The following is an 18,249-nucleotide window of genomic DNA, read 5'->3' as shown; positions in this document are numbered from 1 at the left end:
AGGGGAAAGTACAAGCTAGTGCAGAAAGGTACAGAGAGAGAAGCGTGGGGAGGAGGGTCAGTAAGTGAGGGTTATCAAAAGATGTAATCCAAGAGAAAAGAGATGAAGAAGAAAAATCAAATTACCAAAAGGTGAATATAATGCCAGAAAATGGGGGTGTGGGAAGATGGAGAGCGAGAGTTTGTAAGTATAAGGTTATCTTTAGAGCGACGAGTGTGTTCTGGAGGGAGTTTTGCAGAACCTTGTGACTATTACAGCAGATTGTCCACTTAAAATGGTAGATTTTTGTGGATGAAAGTGACCTATTAATTAAAAGAAGAGATAATATGATAAGCTTAATTGTTTATCTATATATACAAGTGAAACAAGTTTAAATGTGAGATAGGAATCAAAAGGAAACCTTTTGTGTCATGTGATAGTACTCAGGGATTTAAAAAAATCATTATGAAAGATAAACGATATGTGTGCTTCATGCTGAGGTGCTTTCTAAATGTGACCCTCAACAGGACAGCTAATGGAGATGGCTACATGAGGAGGACCTTTCTGGGCTTTTCATGAAAATAGGAATATGTCATTTGTTTAGATTAGATGACTCAAATCTACTGTTTCGTGCTTCTTATGCTCTTAAATAACAGGAATATAAGTTAATAGCACTTTGTCATTTTCAAGGTGCATTGCATGTGTGCATATTGAAGGATACATGTAGGGGAGCTGTTTGGTAATAATGTTGCTAAAACTGTCTGTTGGATGAACAGGATGTAATATGGAGCTTTATCTTCTGTCCTTAAAACACTTTTCACCTAGGTCTCACATACTGGAATGTTTTTATAATACACTTCAGAATAAGCATGGATTTATGATTCAAATTTATTTATTGCTGGCATACTGTGTTTTCAATGTGAAGACTGGCAGTTCTAATTAATGTTCATCTCACTCCTGGATTAAGAACTGATTATAGTTTTTTCTTTGCTCACCCTAACTTACCTCAAGAGGCTGTCTTGGTAGTCATACACAGTACTGGCTAACAAGTGGTTCTCGGCCTTCCAGATGCTGTGGTGACCCCAACCATAAAACTGTTTCATTGCTACTTCAAAACTATAATTTTGCTACTATTATAAACCATAATATAAATATCTTGATAGATGACCCCTGTGAGGGCTGCTATCCACAGGTTGAGAATCACTGGGCTAACAGTTGGCCAAGGACCTTCCAGGTTAATCTGTGTCTAACAGAGCAAGGCATGTGTGTATCCTCAGTGCTCATGCCTAAGAAACAAATGGTTGGTTTTGTTCTTTGTTAAGTCTCATTGTTTTTCACATCATTAGACCCTTTTTCCTGATTACTTGCAACTGTTAACACGGATTGAGTCCACACTTGTTCTACTTTGCAAACAGCCAATCTGCATAGAGAGGCCACTGATTTTCATCAAAAGCTTCTTTTCACAGGAATTGACAGAAGAAGGACTGCCTTTTCTCATACTCTTCCATATGAAAGAGGATACAGAAAGTTTAGAAATATTCCAGAATGAAGTAGCCCGGCAATTAATAAGTGAAAAAGGTAGACTGATTAAGGTGTTTATTTTCATCTTTTTCTCATTATCTTTCTCTTCCTGTGCCTGTTACATATTTGGCCTAAACACACTTATGCAATGGGATAATACTCTTGTACCCTGTAAAGATTTGTCACTTGTATAGGTTTAATAAAACAATGATTAACCAGTAGCCAGGCAGGAAATATAGGCAGGGCAACCAGACTAGGAGAATTCTGGGAAGAGGAAAGGCTTAGGCTATAGTCGCTACCCAGATGCAGAGGAAGCAAAATGAGAGTACCTCACTGATAAAAGGTACCAAGCCATGTGGCTAAACATAGATAAGAATTATGGGTTAATTTAAGTTGTAAGGGCTAGTTAGTAAAAAGCCTAAGCTAATAGGTCAAATAGTTTATAAGTAATAAAAGACTCTGTTTCCTTGGGACTAAACAGCTGTGGGACCAGGAAGGATAGAAACTTCCATCTATACACTTAGGCTAAAAGTTTAACAAGTTACTTGAACGTGTAGGTTTAGATATAAGGGCAAGGAAGCAGTGAAGTAATGATATGAAGCAGTGTTTTCTGTGTGTATTTGCTTTTGTTTTCTGTACCATGACTGTTTCAAGTGGCATGAAAAGTGGGTTCTAGGTGAGCAGTATTGTTTGGGGAACCTTTTCTCGGTACCTTAGTGTTTCTCTGATAAATTTCCAAAGACATTTGCAGAGACATTGCTAAGAGACAACATACTGTGATCCACATTAATTTCTGTATGAAAGTTGAGCCGTTGTCTGCGTTTCTCCACGGTATTTTAGCAGAAGTTGGGAGTATTAAACAGCTTCTTCTCTGTACTGAGGATAAAAGATCAAACAATGTAACTGATGGCATGGTAAAGATTTGCCTATTTTAGTCATTTACTAAATATTCTAGATTTGAATTAAATTTTAAAAAAGTAGCCAGTTAGGCCACAAGGAGCATGAAGATGGTCCCAAGGGAACCTGTGTGTGTTAGACTCGGGGACTTGCTGTCGGAATCTAGGTAATCTGCACAGTAGATAACTGTCAATTGAAGAAATAAAAAATTCACAATAGCGTTCAAATTTGAGTTTTCTTACAATTTTTAATAAGATTATACTCTTCCCTGAAAACTAAAAAAAAATTCTGCTTCTTTTAAATATTCTGTTTAGGTTTTAGTTTCCTGGTCTATATTAATTTCAAGAATGTTGATACTGTTATTATGCTGTTTTGAGAGTTCATAATCAGAAAATATACCTAAAATTCTAATGTAGTTCTCAAAATTCTGTTTTTTTTTCCAAAGGTACAATAAATTTCTTACATGCAGATTGTGACAAATTTAGACATCCTCTTCTGCATATCCAGAAAACTCCAGCAGATTGCCCTGTCATAGCTATTGACAGTTTCAGACATATGTATGTTTTCGGAGACTTTAAAGATGTATTGTAAGTATCTCCTTTTATTTTTTTTTTAAAATTACTGATACATCCCACAAAGTTGAATATGAAACAATTGCTCGATTATTTTCCATGACTGTGTATTGTGACAGTAATACTCGGGTGGATGTAAGAAGTTAGAGTGCTTCATTGTGGGGTGGCACCAGTGACTAGAGAGTGACAAGTGTTAGGTGACTGGGAGCTAACCTCTGAAAGAAAGATTGTATACTGGGAGAAATTAGCTTTACTCTGAGGTCAGTCTTTGGCACATCAAGGTCTAGGTCAGGCTGAGGCATTGCTGGTAATGTTTGTTTGCTCATGATTGCGTTTTGTAAGAGCATTAAGATTATGTTTGTACAACTCAGAATTTTTCTACAACCAGGAATTCCCTTTTTAAATTTTTTTTTAAATTTTTTTACATGCCAATCCCAGTTTCCCCTCTCTCCTCTCCTTCCATTCCTCACCTCCCATCCGCTCCTCAGAGAAGTTAGGCCTCTCCTGGGAAGTCAGCTAACACTGTCCCAGCCCCTTGTTGAGGCAGTACCAAGGTCCTTCTCTCCCACCCCCACCCATGAACCTAGGCCAAGCAAGCTTTCTCTCCATAGAGAATGTGCTCTTCAAGGTCAGTTCATGCATTAGAGTCAGATCCTGGTCCCACTGCCAGTGGTGTGGCCCTTTATACTGTCCAAGCCACACCATTGTCACCTGTATTCAGGGGCCTAGTTCAGTCCTATGCAGGTTCCCCATTTGTCAGTAAGGAGTCAGTGATCTCACACTAGCTCGGGTCAGCTGATTCTGTGGGCTTCCCCATCATGGTCTTGAGTCCTTTGTTCATATTATCACTTGTCCCTCTCTTCGCCTAGAGCTCGGCCCAGTGGTTAGTTGTGGATCTCTGTATCTGCTTTATCTGTTTCTGGAAAAGGGTTCTAGCTTCTCTGGGGTTGTGGACTGCAGGCCGACAGCCAGGAGTCTCTAATGGCATGTAACGAGAACCTTTCCAAAGACAGGTACTAATAAACATGGAAGTCTTGTGACTACTGCAGAGACTGAAGTCTTACTAGCTTCCAGGGACGTGAAGTACAGTGATGAAAAAGTTTGAAGTATTAATATATGAAAATTTTAAGCAGTACAGTTTAAGTAATTCACACTTAAATATTTCTTGGACAATTCATTTAAACTTTCTAAATTTCAAAATACTATTCTGCTGAGAGGATAAGTTGAAGTTTCACTGCCAAATAAATAATCCCACATAATTCTGACTATTTCAGTAGAGACGGGAGTTTCCAGAAGAATTTCAGTTCTGAAACCTATGCAGTATTGAGTTCTTTCTTGAACTGGTCACTGACCTTCTGTTTCTTCTTCGTGCATAAACTATGGTTGATAGTTGCCTAATGAGACCTTTGTGCAAATGAGTGAGAGGTGATGGATGTGTTATAAGCCATAAAGTTGTAACAAATACTAGTAGATGGTTGTATTATAAATAATAAAGTATATCAAAGGCCAGTTTTAATTTTACTTATACTCAAAGACTATCATTTAACCTATTAATTCAACTAATGATTTTCTGGGTCTTCTATTTACTCATTATGCCAGATGTCAAGTGTGTAAAATCTACTGTGACTGAGTCTTCTGGAGCCTGAAGCTGGCCCAGTGCTGGGCAGGTGGTGGGACTTACACCTGTTAGGGATGGTCTGAAGTTTAGATCTGTGGATGCTGGCCTGTTGCCTCAACCCAATGGGCTGGTTTGTAACCCGCAGTCTTGACTGGAGGCTGAGGAGTATGCAGATGTTGGCTAGATCTTAGGTTTACAGAGTAGCCTGAGCCCAAAGTTAGTGGAGGAAATAATAAAAACCAGAGCAGAGGAGCTGGAGAGATGACTCTGCAGTTGCCTCTGAGGACCTGTATTTGATTCTCAGCATCCATATGGTGGCTTACAACCATCTGTAACTCCAGTGGAGTCTAACATTTGCTTCTGGCTTTCTGTGATACACAAGCACAAATGCAGGAAAAACACTTACAGACATAAATTAAGAAAATAATCAGAGCAGAAACAAATGAAATGGATTCTAAAAACAACAGAAAGCCAATGAAACAATTTTTTTAAAGGATAAATTAAAAAGCTTTTAGCCAGTCTGCAGAAGAAAGACTCAGGTAAATAAAATGAGAAATAGAGGTGTCACTATCAATTATGTCACAGAGATAAAATGGATAAAAGTATCAAATAAAATGAAAAATGTATGAACATGTTAGAAGAGGGAGCTTGTTGGTCCCCAGCCAGCTCAGACTCAAAATAATCACACAGAAACTGTATTAATTAAATCACTACTTGGCCCATTAGCTCTAGCTTCTTATTGGCTAACTCTTATATTAATTTAACCCATCTCCATTAATCTGTAGTGCCATGTGACAGTGGCTTACCGACAAAGTTTGGGCATGTCTGACTCTGGCAGCAGCTCCATGGCATCTCTCTTTCTGCCTTCCTTCCCCTAGCATTCAGTCCAGTTTTCTCTGCCTACCTAAGTTCTGCCTTATCAACAGTACAAAGCAATTTCTTTATTCATTAACCAATAAAAGCAACACACCACGAACAAATTGATAACCTTAAAAAATGAACAAATTAATAAGATGAATCATGAATAAATAGAATTTGTGTTCTGTTAATGATGAACTGTGACCTGAAATACAAGCTAAAATAAACTCTTCTCCTCCAAGTTGTTTATGATCATGGTGTTTTATCAAAGCATCAGAAAGCAAACTCGAACAAAATCCAAAATAAATTAAATCAGTATGTCAACATGATATATTCACTCCCATAATTCATTGCAGCATGTGTAGATTCAGCATCTGTATCTACGTCAGCTGAAAACTGGGTAAAGAAATTATCACCAGGAGTACTATTCTCCTGTCAAAGGAGGAGGGAGATCATGTCATTTGTGATAACATAGAAAACTAGGGGAGATATTAAGTGATATAATGCAGGCACAGAAAAATAAATTGCATGATCTTACTTTATGAGAGTGAAATGGTGTTGAACTCAAAGAAATGAGAGTAGAATAGTGGTTGCCCAAAGTCAGAAAAGAAATGAGACAGGAACATGTACGGAAGACTGGAGAAGACTAGTCAGACTGCATTAGTTAGCATTCTTACCTTTGTGACAAAATATTTGATAGAAACAGAAAAAGAATATTTTAGCTTATAGTTTCAAAGAGCTCATAGGGCTCATCCATGGCCGATAGATCTTGTGTACTCGAGGAAGCTGTCATGACAGTAGGAATTGATAACAGTTAGTTCTGACCTATCAGACAAGAAGCAGAAAAAGAACAGACTGTGGTTCTGGTCTGCTTCAAGGGTGCAATTCCTGCACTTACTTCTCTACCTAGACACCATGTCTCAAAATGTTGACACTTTGCAAAACAATGTCATCACCTAGGACCTAAGTTTTCAAAACCTGAGTCTATTGGAAACATTTCATACTCAGACCTAACAGGGGGCAGAAGAAAACAAGAAACACGTGATGATCTTGATAATTAAGTAGGGAGAAGTGCAAGCAAAAGGGAGTACTTAACCACAAGATAAAGATGAAGAAGACAGAAAGGACTGCCCAACCACAAGATAGAGGTGAAGAAGACAGAAAGGACTGACTGCCCAAATAACTACAAGGTAGAGATGAAGATCTGTTAGATTTGATAGTGTATATTGCAGCAAATTGCAAGTAAAAAATTAGAAGTTCTTGTAAGAAACTGGCCTATGAAAAGAATAAATGAGAGGGGTGGCGATAGTTCCAGAGAGACATGGGTTGAGTAATTTTCTCTCTCTTGGATGGAGAACCTAAACGTGATTAAGTGCTTGTGAGGCAGAGTCAAAGGGAGTAAAGAGTAATTGAAATGGGGAAGATGCTCCTCCATGATGCAAAGCAGACGTCATAAAGGAGATAAGAAAGAAAGGAAAGGGAATAGTAGTTTTCTAACTCTGAGAGAAGGGTGTTGCAGAGCTTTTTTGTGGTTTTATGGAGTCCTGATGGACTGCGGCAAAAGACTGTTGAAGTTCTTGTTTTTAACTGGCAAGTAAGATCACCTACTGAGAGGGAAGAACTCAGGCAGTTGAGAGAGCAAGACTATATGGACTTAGAACCTGAGCAGCTTATCTGTGGTCCATTTCTCTAACATCCAGGCATAATGAAAACAAAATCTGTATCACATAGAGGGCCCTCAGTTTTGTGAACATTTTCTATTAGGTGAGATCTGGCCACCCTACCTAGTTTGGAGTCTTGTTTTGCCCTTCCCCAAAAACTGCATGCTCAGGCTAAAAGGCTCTTTCAGAGAGAGAGAGAGCACTGATGGCTGGGCTCTCTGGGAGCTCACAGGCACTGTCTCAGTTAGTGTTCTATGCAGTGAAGAGACACCATGACCATGGCCACTCTTAGAAAAGAAAAGAAAGCATTTCGTTGGGGCTTGGTTATAGTTTCAGAGCTTTAGTCCATTGTCATCTGGTGGGAGTGAAGGGGGCAGCAGCATGTAGCAGTCAGTACTGGAGAAGTAGCCGAGAGTTCTATATCTGGATCAACAGCCAGGAGGAAGAGGATGGGCCACTGACACCTCAAAGCCCACCCCCAGTGACACTTACTCCAACAAGGCCATATCTCCTAATCCTTTTTAGTAGTGCCACTCCTGATGACTAAGCATTCAAATATGTGAGTATGTGGGGACCATTCTTATTCAAACATCACAGGCAACTGTAAGTAACTGTACTTAGCACTGAAATGCTCCATGAGCAATGTGTCATATTTATGAAGTTCACCAATGCACCTCTCAGTACTCGGGAGGCAGAGGCTGGTCTGCAGAGCTAGTTCCAGGACAGCCAGGGCTACACAGAGAAACCCTGTTCCAAAAAAATAATACTGCATTTGAAGCTCTTTAAAATAATTCACTTCTTTAATGTCTCCTTTAGGTGTCCAATTTCCCCTTCCTGCTAACAGTTTTTTAATTGGGAGGTGGTACATGCTGTGAGAGCTAAGTGCTGCGCTATATGATGCTAGTGTTAAAATCCAGTAAAGCATGCAGCAAGGTGAATCTGACACATTTAATGGCTTGTATAATTGTTATTGTGCTACCTGGTAATTAGGGCTAAAAGGATAAGCACTTTCCATAAATTACTGTCATTACTATTACTTAATAACTTAGCATTTCTGGAGTCATTTGGTGAAAGTGTGATTGTAGTAACAGAAGAGGAATCTACACCTGCCAGAGGTGGCATCAGGGGGTGGAGACTGCCAATAGAATACTTAGCTTCTTTTCAAGAAACTGAGTCTCTTGAAGTAAAATGATTTGAAAGCCACACAGATACCAATGGCAAAACTAGGATTTGTATCAAATCTTTTAGACCCTAGAGTCCCAGCTCACAGTACTATATACAAACAGTGACATTCCTGGTAACTATAAAAAGCAGTGGAAATACTAGTGTTTAAAGAGCTACTACTTCCAAATGGCAAAAATTAGATCCCAGAGCTGTGAGCCTTGGGTTCCTGTGTGCTGGGCAAATGCTCATCAGTAAGCTGTTCCTTTAGCCCCTTTCTCCTTTTTTAATCTTGAGGGAGGGTCCTGTTGTCCGGTGTTGGCTAGAATTTGTGGTTCTCCTGCCCCAGGTTATTATTAGCTGGGAGTTCAGGCATGTTACACCATGCCCAGCCTGATAGAACTTCTTGAAAGGCACGTTTTGTTTATCCTATACTGTTTTTATTTTATCCCTTCTTACTAAGTTGACTGGTATCTTAGTCAGTGTTCTATTGCTGTGAAGAGACATCATGATCGTGGCAACTTTTTAAATTTTTTTTTATTTTTATTATTTATTTATTTTTAATTAAAAATTTCCACCTCCTCCCACTTTACTCCCTCTTTCCCCTCCCCCTCCTTCTCCAGTACAAAGAGCAGTCAGGGTTCCCTGCCCTCTGGGAAGTCCAAGGTCCTCCCCCCACCATCCAGGTCTAGGAAGGTGAGCATCCAAACAGACTAGGCTCCCACAAAGCCAGTACATGCAGTAGTATCAAAACCCAGTGTCATTGTCCTTGGCTTCTCAGTCAGCCCTTCTTGTCAGCCACGTTCAGAGAGACCAGTTCCATCAGTCCCAGTCCAGCTGGCCTTGGTGAGCTCCCATTAGATCAGCCCCACCGTCTTGGTGGGCGCACCCCTCGCAGTCCTGACTTCCTTGCTCATGTTCTCCTTCCTTCTGCTCCTCATTTGGACCTTAGGAGCTCAGTCCAGTGCTCCAATGTGGGTCTCTGTCTCTAGCTTCATCCATGGCCAGATGAAGGTTCTGTGGTGATATGCAAGATATTCATCAGTATGGCTGTAGGATAGGACCATTTCAGGCTCCCTCTCCTCAGCTGCCCAATGATTTAGCTGGGAATACCTCCATGGACACCTGGGAATACCTCTAGAGTCAAGTCTCTCACCAACCCTAAAATGGCTCCCTTAATTAAGATATATACTTCCCTGCTCCCATATCCACCCTTCCTCCATCCCAACCGTCCCATTCCCCCAAGCTCTCCCCATCCTCCCCTTCTCACTTTTTTCTCCCCATCTCCCCTTACCCCCACCCCACCCCCACCCCCAAGTTTCCAATTTTTGCCTGGCAATTTTGTCCCCTTCCAATATCCAAGAGGATAACTATATGTTTTTCTTTGGGTTCACCCATAGAGAACTCAAGAAACTAGACTTTAAAATGCTAATTAACCCAATTAAAAAAATGGGGCACTGAACTGAACAGAGAATTCTCAACAGAAGTTCAGATGGCCAAAAGACACTTACGGTCATGCTCAACCTCCTTAACAATCGTGGCAACTCTTAAAAAGGAAAACATTTCATTGGGGTAGCCCACTTACGGCTTAGAGACTTAGTCCATTGTCAGCATGGCAGTGTGCAGAGAGACTCGGTGCTAGAGAAGGAGCTGAGAGCTCCATATTCTGATTCATAGGTAGCAGAAGCAACTATGACACTGGGTGTAGCTTGAACATAGGAGACCTCAAAGCCAACCCCCACAACAAGGCCATATCTACACCAACAAGGCCACTTCTCCTAACAGTGCCAGTTCTGTGGGGACTATTTTCTTTCAGACCACCACAGCTGGGCCATCTGAACATCTTCCTCCCAAGAAAGAATTCCCTCTCATGGAAAATTAACTTAGAATTCATCATAGATCTAAGTAGAAAACAATAAACAAAAATATTCTTAATAGTTGGGAAAGTAAAGTTCTGAAGAGCATCGAAAACACTTAGAAAAATGGTAAGTTAGTTTTCATCAAGTTAAAAATCTTTGTGCTGTGAATGATAATGTTAAAACATAAGCAAGATGCAGAGATGTCAAGTTAGCACACAAGCAAGGTGCCCAGGGTCATTTCCTAGTCAAGAAATGCAAGTTAGCATTGCAGTAAGATGTTGATTTGTGTTCTTCGGCTGCAACAGCACCCTGCCTTCACAAGCATGTAGATCAGCTGCAGTCTTGGTGCACACTGAAGTTAAGCATATATGTAGCAACTGACATAATGTCTGTTCTAGAAAATAAAGTTCACACAGAAATCTGTGCACATATGTTTGTCATAGTACTGTTTCTGATCACCAGAATCCTGACAGAATCCAAACGTCCTCAACAAGATAAATGAATAGACTTTTATATTCCTCAGTAGAATAGTATTTGGCAATAAAGAGACTACATGTAAGGTGAATGGATGCCAATTGTATATTAAGATGAAAAAGCCATTCTCGTGAGTACATGTTATTAGTGTATGTGTGGATAGGATCAGCAAACATGTGAGTGGTTGCCAGGATTAGAAGGAAAGAAAGAGGTGCTGGAGATCTTAGCTGGCTTGCTGAGGTGGTGTTGCGCATTTGCTAAAACTTAGAAAATTAAGCTGGGTGTGGTGGCGCATGCCTTTAATCTCAGCTTTCAGGAAAAAGAGGCAGGTAGATCTCAGAGTTCGAGGCCAGGCTGGTCTACAGAGCTAGTTCCAGAACAGCCAGGGCCACATAGAGAAACCCTGTCTAGAAAAACTAAAAAGCAAAACAAAACAAAAAACTTTAGTGCCATGGCTTAGCAGTAATTAAGCATTTGCTGGTAGGTAGAGGCAAGCAGATCTGTGAGTTTAAGACCAGCCCAGCTACATGCTGAGACTGTCTCAAAAACAACAAAACAAGTTACAGAACTTAAGCTTAAAAAAAAATTATCTACTATGCATCAGTCTTTGAAAATAATAAAGCTAGTTTCTACCTTGTACACTTGTCAGAGGGTAGTCACCATATACTGTTTTTGTGTGTGTTTCGCTGGTCTAAAAGTAAGTCATTGTAAACCAGAGGTTTAGAGGGTAGGAGAGGCTTAGCGCTCTACACTTAGTGTCCAGTTAAGACTGAAACGAAAATGGGGTTTATTTCTTGTGCCGGTCTTCTTGCATGTTGCCACACACTACCAGTTCATTGCCCATTCATTGGTTGTCCCTTCCTAATACTGACAGATCCTTTCTGAGTACGTGCTAGCTAAGAGTTCTTCCCTAACCCCTCTCCTTCCTGGCCTCTGCTTTATGCTCACAGTTCTTTCCTCTTGTCTCATGGCAAGAGGATAATTCTGAAGGTCGGGGAGAAACCTGTCTTGAGTGTTTGTCACATTTGGGGATTTACTCCTTCATAAGGTAGTCCTTGACTAGAAGTAGTTCCAGTGATCTAAGCAGCTTATAAAGAAGCCAGCAGCATTATCTCAGATGTGGTAGAACATTCGGAGTCTGTGGCTTGAATTTTAGACTTCATCACTTCGCTGTGGGGTGACAGAAGATGATGTCAGAAGCAATGTAAATTGATCTACTTTCAGTGTTTATCTCTGGTGTACATGCAATTACTTTTGCACCAGAGAACCTTTGCAAGGCATTCTGTCAATACAGCTACCTGATAGTCATTTGTATTTGTAAACTGTGCATTTGGCACCTGCTGGTCTCTACTGCGTTGGAGCTAGTGGGGAGCCAGCATGGTGTACGATGAAATTATTGGTTGGTACAGCTCGGTGGGAGTTATTGAAAGGGGGAAAAAAACAACCAACCAAAACAGCACTTCCAGGACCTCAGGATAGAATTTATAAAGAAAAAAATAAAAACTGGTAATCTTAACTGGTAATGTTTGCTATGCAAACAAAACAAAAATTATTAAAAAGCCAGTCTGCTGTACCCAAGGAACTAAAGTATGTATGGTAGTGCATTTTAATTTTTGTAATAGATATAAAAAACAATAGGTTTCTATTTGAAGCATATAATGAATGTTCCAAAGCACAAAAATCTCCATAAAAGGCAGGCAGTTCATTTGCACATAAGTATAAATTAAGCAATGACAGGAAAACATTCAACTTCTCAAGAAATGTAAATTAAAATTCTGCTGTCTGTTACTTATCAAATTAGCAAATCAACTTCAGTTTTAAAAAATTATGTTGGCGAAGGCTTTAGAATGCAAATCAATGAATAGCAAAAATTGATTGGCCTTATAGGTATCATTTGTTCCTACGTTATTGGATACAAGTCAAGGAAATAATTCCATAGAAGGCCTGCTTTGTAAGTCTGCTTTGCTCAGCATAGTATGGACCACCTCAAAAGAGGGTTGTATTTCAGGGGTGATCCACAGGCTCATGCTGGGTTCAAATGCTATGAGATATTGGATGGTGCTCTGGTTATAAAACTGAATACTTTTACATAATTATCCTCTAATTATATTTTTCCCCTTTGAATCCCAACATTTTTAGTGTGGATTTGGAGGATATAAGTTTTTTGTTTGTTTTATGAGTATGTGTGTATGCTGCTAAAAGTATATGCATTCACACACACACATGCGCGTGTGCTCACACCAAATAATTATCTAAAGGATGATAAACACATCTGGGATACAGCATTTTCATAGCATCGCCTTTGTTAATGGTAAGTATAGAAAAATGTCTGTGAAAGAAGCACAATGATTAGAACATAGGGATGAGGAAGTAGTTCAGCAGTTGAGAGCCCTGGCTGCTCTTGCAGAGGACCCGGTTGGTTTTCAGCATCTACCTGGTGGCTTCCAACCATCTATAGGGGATCTGATACCTCTTCTAGCCTCTGCAGACACGAGGCACTAATGTTGGTACTCACACATATACATAAAATAAAAACTAAAAAATTAGAACCCCAAACTAGTATCTAGCTGACTATAGTAGTTGTGGTAGAATTGGTAGATAGAGTCAAGTATTTCTTTACAGCACTGTGAAGTTGATAAACTAGAAGTCAGCCGGTTTGGACAGTTGAAGCTAAATAATTATTTGCCTTTGTTTTTAGAATTCCTGGAAAACTGAAGCAGTTTGTAATTGACCTACATTCTGGAAAACTGCACAGAGAATTCCATCATGGACCTGACCCAACTGACACAGCTCCAGGAGAGGTAGGACTTATGTGATTGCCAGCAGGGAATCTTTTCTGAGATAGCCTCAGAGGGGCCTGAGCTAGAGTTTCAGCTCCTGTTACCTCTATAGAAATCCTGAACTGACTATAACATATTCAAGTGATGCTTCTTTGAAGTTACTTTTTAAAATGTTGGCCTCTAGAAAAGTTGTAGAGTGTTGCCTCTAATTTCTCCATCATGTGAACTTGGGTTAGTCTATGATTTCTGGGGCACAGTTAAATACTATTAGCTTCAAATAGAAGTAAGAAGTAGGACTTGGGAGCAGTGAGCAAACAAATCAGTGGGTTCCAGTGGTTGTTCCTGCTTGCTTTTGTGAGTGGATGTGGACCCTTCTGTAAGAAGGTAATGGTTGGTTGTTTCCCTCATCCATCCTAAGACCCTGCACAGGTGCAGTATTGATAATACTCAAAACTTAATACTCAGTGCAGCTTTCCCACTTGATATTTGAATGCTTAATAACTATTCATCAACATTTTATATTAGCTTTTATTCACATATAATTTTTAATTGAAATGTTACAATATTGACTGGTGAATAGGTAGATAAACCGTGAGAATGTATGAATGTATGGATTTTAAAGCCTGAGAATTTTACTATTTCTACTTTGTAGGCTTTATTACAAGTAATTTCTATGTCCTTTTTGGAAGAATCCTAAGTGTGCATGTTAATGTGTTATTGTTTATATTAAGTCTGTGACATGAAACTGAGAGAGATGATGTGCGTCAACCCAGTTTTATACGCCAGGACTTAAGTCTGCTACTTGTCCAAAGAACTTGTGTTTATCAAAGAAAAAGAAAAACTAAACTTTTCCTTATCTTATATGGGAGTCAGATTATGTCCAAAGTCAAGAGTTCTCTTGGAAAACTGAAATATACTTCATTTGAGAAATGAGGACAAAATTTTCCTTGGTCATTAAGCTACTATTAAAAGGGGAAATTCTAGTTATTCCGAAGGTCATTATTTTCTTCAGCCCACAAAGTTTGCTTGTTACTCTGTGCCAGTGTCCTCAACCTTCTTAATGCTACAGCTCCTTAATATAGTTCCCTCATGTTGTGTTGTGGTGACCTCGAACATAAAATTATTTCATTGTTACTTCACAGCTATAATTTTGCTGCTGTTGTGAATCATAATGTAAATATCTTATATGCAGAATGGTCTCAGGTGACCCCTAAGAGGTGATGACCCACAGGGTGAGAATGACTGCTCTATGCTCAAGAAAAACATCTAGTTTACCATATTGTATTATCCTGATTTATTTCACTTTCTCCCTTAAACAATGTTTTATTTATCTATGTATTTTATTCATAATTTTATGCTAAAACCAACTGGGTACAAGGTACTGTATGTGTTTATAGTAATATAATTTCAGCTTGAGTATGTATTTCAGCAGAAAATACTGCTGAGGAGGTGGAACCTGGCAAAGTCAAACAGGTGGAGGCATCTCCCACCTTCTGTTCTCATGGCGCATGCTAATCTGTTACAGAATGTCCGGGGTGTGTCACTTGCTGTCGCAGTAGGGACTGTCCCGTGTGCAGCTGCGCTTGCTCTTGTTGCTCTTGGGATGCCCGCAGAGTGAAAGTGGCGTGCAGACTGTGCTGCCTTCTTCACTGTGTGTGGAGTCACTTGAGAGTTCACTGGGTTTTGTCTGCTTTGGGCATAAGTGTTGCAGAGGTCCGTTATAGTATTGAGTCTTTTTCCTCAACTCAACCAAGTTTTGCTGATTTCTGGCATCCAGATAGTTGGTTAAATAACAGCTTTATTTTTTATTTTATTTATTTTTTTGGTTTTTCGATACAGTGTTTCTCTGTAGCTTTGAAGCCTGCCCTGGAACTAGCTCTTGTAGACCAGGCTGGCCTCGAACTTACAGAGATCCGCCTGCCTCTGCCTCCCTAGTGCTGGGATTAAAGGTGTGCGCCACCACCACCTGGCTTGTAGTAGCTTTATTAGCAGAGTAGTGATTGTTTGTATCAAGGCAATCTCTCTTAGCAGTCATGTGTAGAAGAAAAAGGTTAGGGCCAAACTGGTTGTGCTCCCTCTGTGGGGTTCTCTAGGAAGCACTGGGTGTTGGTATTTTGTCAGTGGCCCTGTGGCAGCCATGCCCTGAACAGAGTAGGGGCATTTATGTGAGGAAGCAGGATTACAAACTTACCTCTTGACTTTGGCATACACTTTTTGTCTTATTTATTAATAACCAAGTAATTATAAGGCCACTACCAGTCATGTAATAGTAAAGTTTGATAACTCCATAAAACATTTTGGTATGAAGATTCTTTTCTTTCTTTTGTAGCAAGACCAGGATGTTGCAAGCAGTCCTCCAGAGAGCTCCTTCCAGAAGCTGGCGCCTAGCGAGTATAGGTATACTTTATTGAGGGATCGCGATGAGCTGTGAAACTCAAGAGCACTGCAGGCCTTTCGGACAGCAGCGTTGGCTTATGTGGTGGAAATAGTAAACCTATATTTTCATAATTCTATGTGTATTTTTATTTTGAATAAACTGAAAGAAGTTTTGGGTTTTTAATTTTTTTTCCTCCCCCTGACTCAAATGCATTGTCATTTAATACAGCCTCTTTTAAAAAAAAATCTGCTAGGGTTTAAAAAAAACAAAATAAAAACCAGAGGCCTATCTCCACTTTAAATCTGTCCTGTACAGTTTTTATAATGTAAGCAGAAGGTGGCATTGCCAGAAGCATACCGTTGACTCACACTAGCACTGCAGAGGCCAGGGACTCAGCCTGCTTCCTGTGTGCTGTATGATTTCCTTTCTGTTCTTCTCACATGATCAGGTCTACTGGTGCTTTCTTATCGCGGTTCTGAGACCAGGGAGGGGAATAAATTAACATTTTCACACTGTGTACTGTGTTGTACTGATTGGCCGGGCATTGCTTATGAAAATTCCATAGTGGTTCTTCTTGGATTCCTAATGTGTAACTTAAACATACTCTGAAGAGGAGGAGAGCCATAAGCCAGAGCAGTTGGCAGAAATGGTCCTTATGAATTAAGAAAGAAGAAATGGAAGTATTATTAAATTTCTATGTGTTTGAGAAATCGGCATATGGCTGGCATTTAAAACTTTGAACAAATTAACCCTGAAATCGAGAAAGTAGAGACACCAGCGGAGCAGGTTACTACTGTTGAACTAGCAACTTTTAAGGCTCTTTCTGTCTAGAAATTTCCATTTTCAAAGAGAAACTGTATTTCAATTATTGTAAGCCTCCTTCTGTCTTTTGTAGTTTGTTATAGTTATGTAGATCAAAGTGATGAGGAACACAACGTTTTAAATTCTTCTCCCATTTTCAACCATTGTGTATTGTTAGAGGGCCTCCCCTCTAGCTTTCCTGATTCCCACGCAATGAGACCGCAGTGCTGCCAGGGATAAAAGCAGTTCTGTCAGGAATCCCAGTGCCAGAGGTCCGACAGGCTCAAAATCGGCTTTCCTCGGGGCCTGGGTGTGGTGCTATAGGCCAAGGGTCATTCGTCCTTGGGATATCAGTCAGTCCCAGTTTGGGGAGATCATTATTTTTAAGCTCTAAAGGTTGACATGTGCCATTATATGTAGTATGTGATATATGTAACGTCTTTCAAACCTTTTAAAATAAAATGAATATTTATAATGGATATTTAATAACTGTTATTTTTAAAAATCAGCTTCCAGTTCTTAATTATGCATGATTTTGTCCATAGTTTCTGTAGTTTTATTCAGAATAATAAATATTAATGAGGTTATAAGGGGCATGTTTAGAATATTTTGCCAGACTGTAACTGGAAAACTAGGACAGAGCTTTCTAGAAGCTAGCCTTTGTTCTGTCTCTTTATTGCTCTTAGTCAATGTCTTGAATATGATCATAATTGTTTTCAGTGATGAGACTGACCAGATCTGAGGGGTTCAGAATGAACACTCACAGGTATACTGCAAGGCTTCCATACAAGCTCAAAACAACACAGAAACAATAAGCTGTAACAAATTGTGATCCTGTAATTGGGTTTGAAAAATAATAAAAGATATTACTCAAATATTGGACTGCAGACAGCTAGGTGAGAATAGTTATTAGAAAAAAAGACCATAAGGAACACATCTTGAGTGTGGCCTAAAATGATGGGGAGGGCTCTGTTTAAAGTGGAGACTCGGTGTGCTGTATAGCATCCGTACATATCAGAACCTGGGCTCTAACCCTGCCACTGCCATGTTCTTTCTCTGGATGGTGAAGCCATTAAGGACAGTGGCTCTGCACAGTGTGTCTGCGGCTGTCAGTTTGGACACTTAAGTAGTCATCTATAAATGTTTATTGAAACGATAAGAAACAAAGTGGCCTTGAGTAATTTTGATACCATGGAAAGTGCCCAGCACTCAATAGGACTTAATGGCAGTTTATAAAAAGTTCTTTACAAGTTCAAGTGCATTCCATGAAGAGAATTTAGGGTAATAAAATGTTTTCAAACATAACTGTTGAGACAGTTTTTAGCCAGGTAGTGGTGGTGCACACCTATCCCAGCACTCAGGAGACAAAGGCAGGGAGATCTCTGAGTTAGAGGCCCATCTGGTCTACAGAGCAAGTTCCAGGACAGCCAGGGACTATCAAAAAAAAAAAAAAAGACTTTTTCTTAGAGTAAACATGGGTGAGAGCAGTCGAGATATTTGAAGGGTTGGCGTTGTCAGTCTGGATCCCAGGGGTTGAATCAGGGTTGGAGGAATTCACAGAGGAACAGTTATCAGTTGGCAGTGACTCCAAGTAAGCTTTTAGGTGCTGTAACGCTTTACTTAAGTTTATCAGACCATATGAATTATCACTGTAACAAGCAATTTCAGATTAAACATAGGAAATGGAGGGA

The 18,249-nt window shown here is 39.8% G+C and overlaps 1 protein-coding gene across 1 annotated transcript in view; it reads left to right on the top strand.

Annotated features, from left to right (window-relative positions):
- Erp44 (endoplasmic reticulum protein 44) overlaps positions 1–15,940 on the top strand; it is an 86,954-nt gene extending 71,014 nt beyond the window's left edge. Inside the window, exons 9-12 of the mRNA XM_038348418.2 lie at positions 1,446–1,557; positions 2,843–2,984; positions 13,299–13,401; positions 15,710–15,940. Of these exons, the coding sequence (XP_038204346.1) occupies positions 1,446–1,557; positions 2,843–2,984; positions 13,299–13,401; positions 15,710–15,811 (459 nt within the window). The 3' untranslated portion in view covers positions 15,812–15,940. The remainder of the gene's footprint in view (positions 1–1,445; positions 1,558–2,842; positions 2,985–13,298; positions 13,402–15,709) is intronic.
- Positions 15,941–18,249: the final 2,309 nt, after the last annotated feature.

Source organism: Arvicola amphibius, chromosome 11 (assembly GCF_903992535.2).
Source record: "Arvicola amphibius chromosome 11, mArvAmp1.2, whole genome shotgun sequence".
Classification (NCBI taxonomy): Eukaryota; Metazoa; Chordata; class Mammalia; order Rodentia; family Cricetidae; genus Arvicola; species Arvicola amphibius.
The sequence above is the reverse complement of the archived record's forward strand: the minus strand, read 5'-3'. Positions and strand labels throughout refer to the sequence as shown.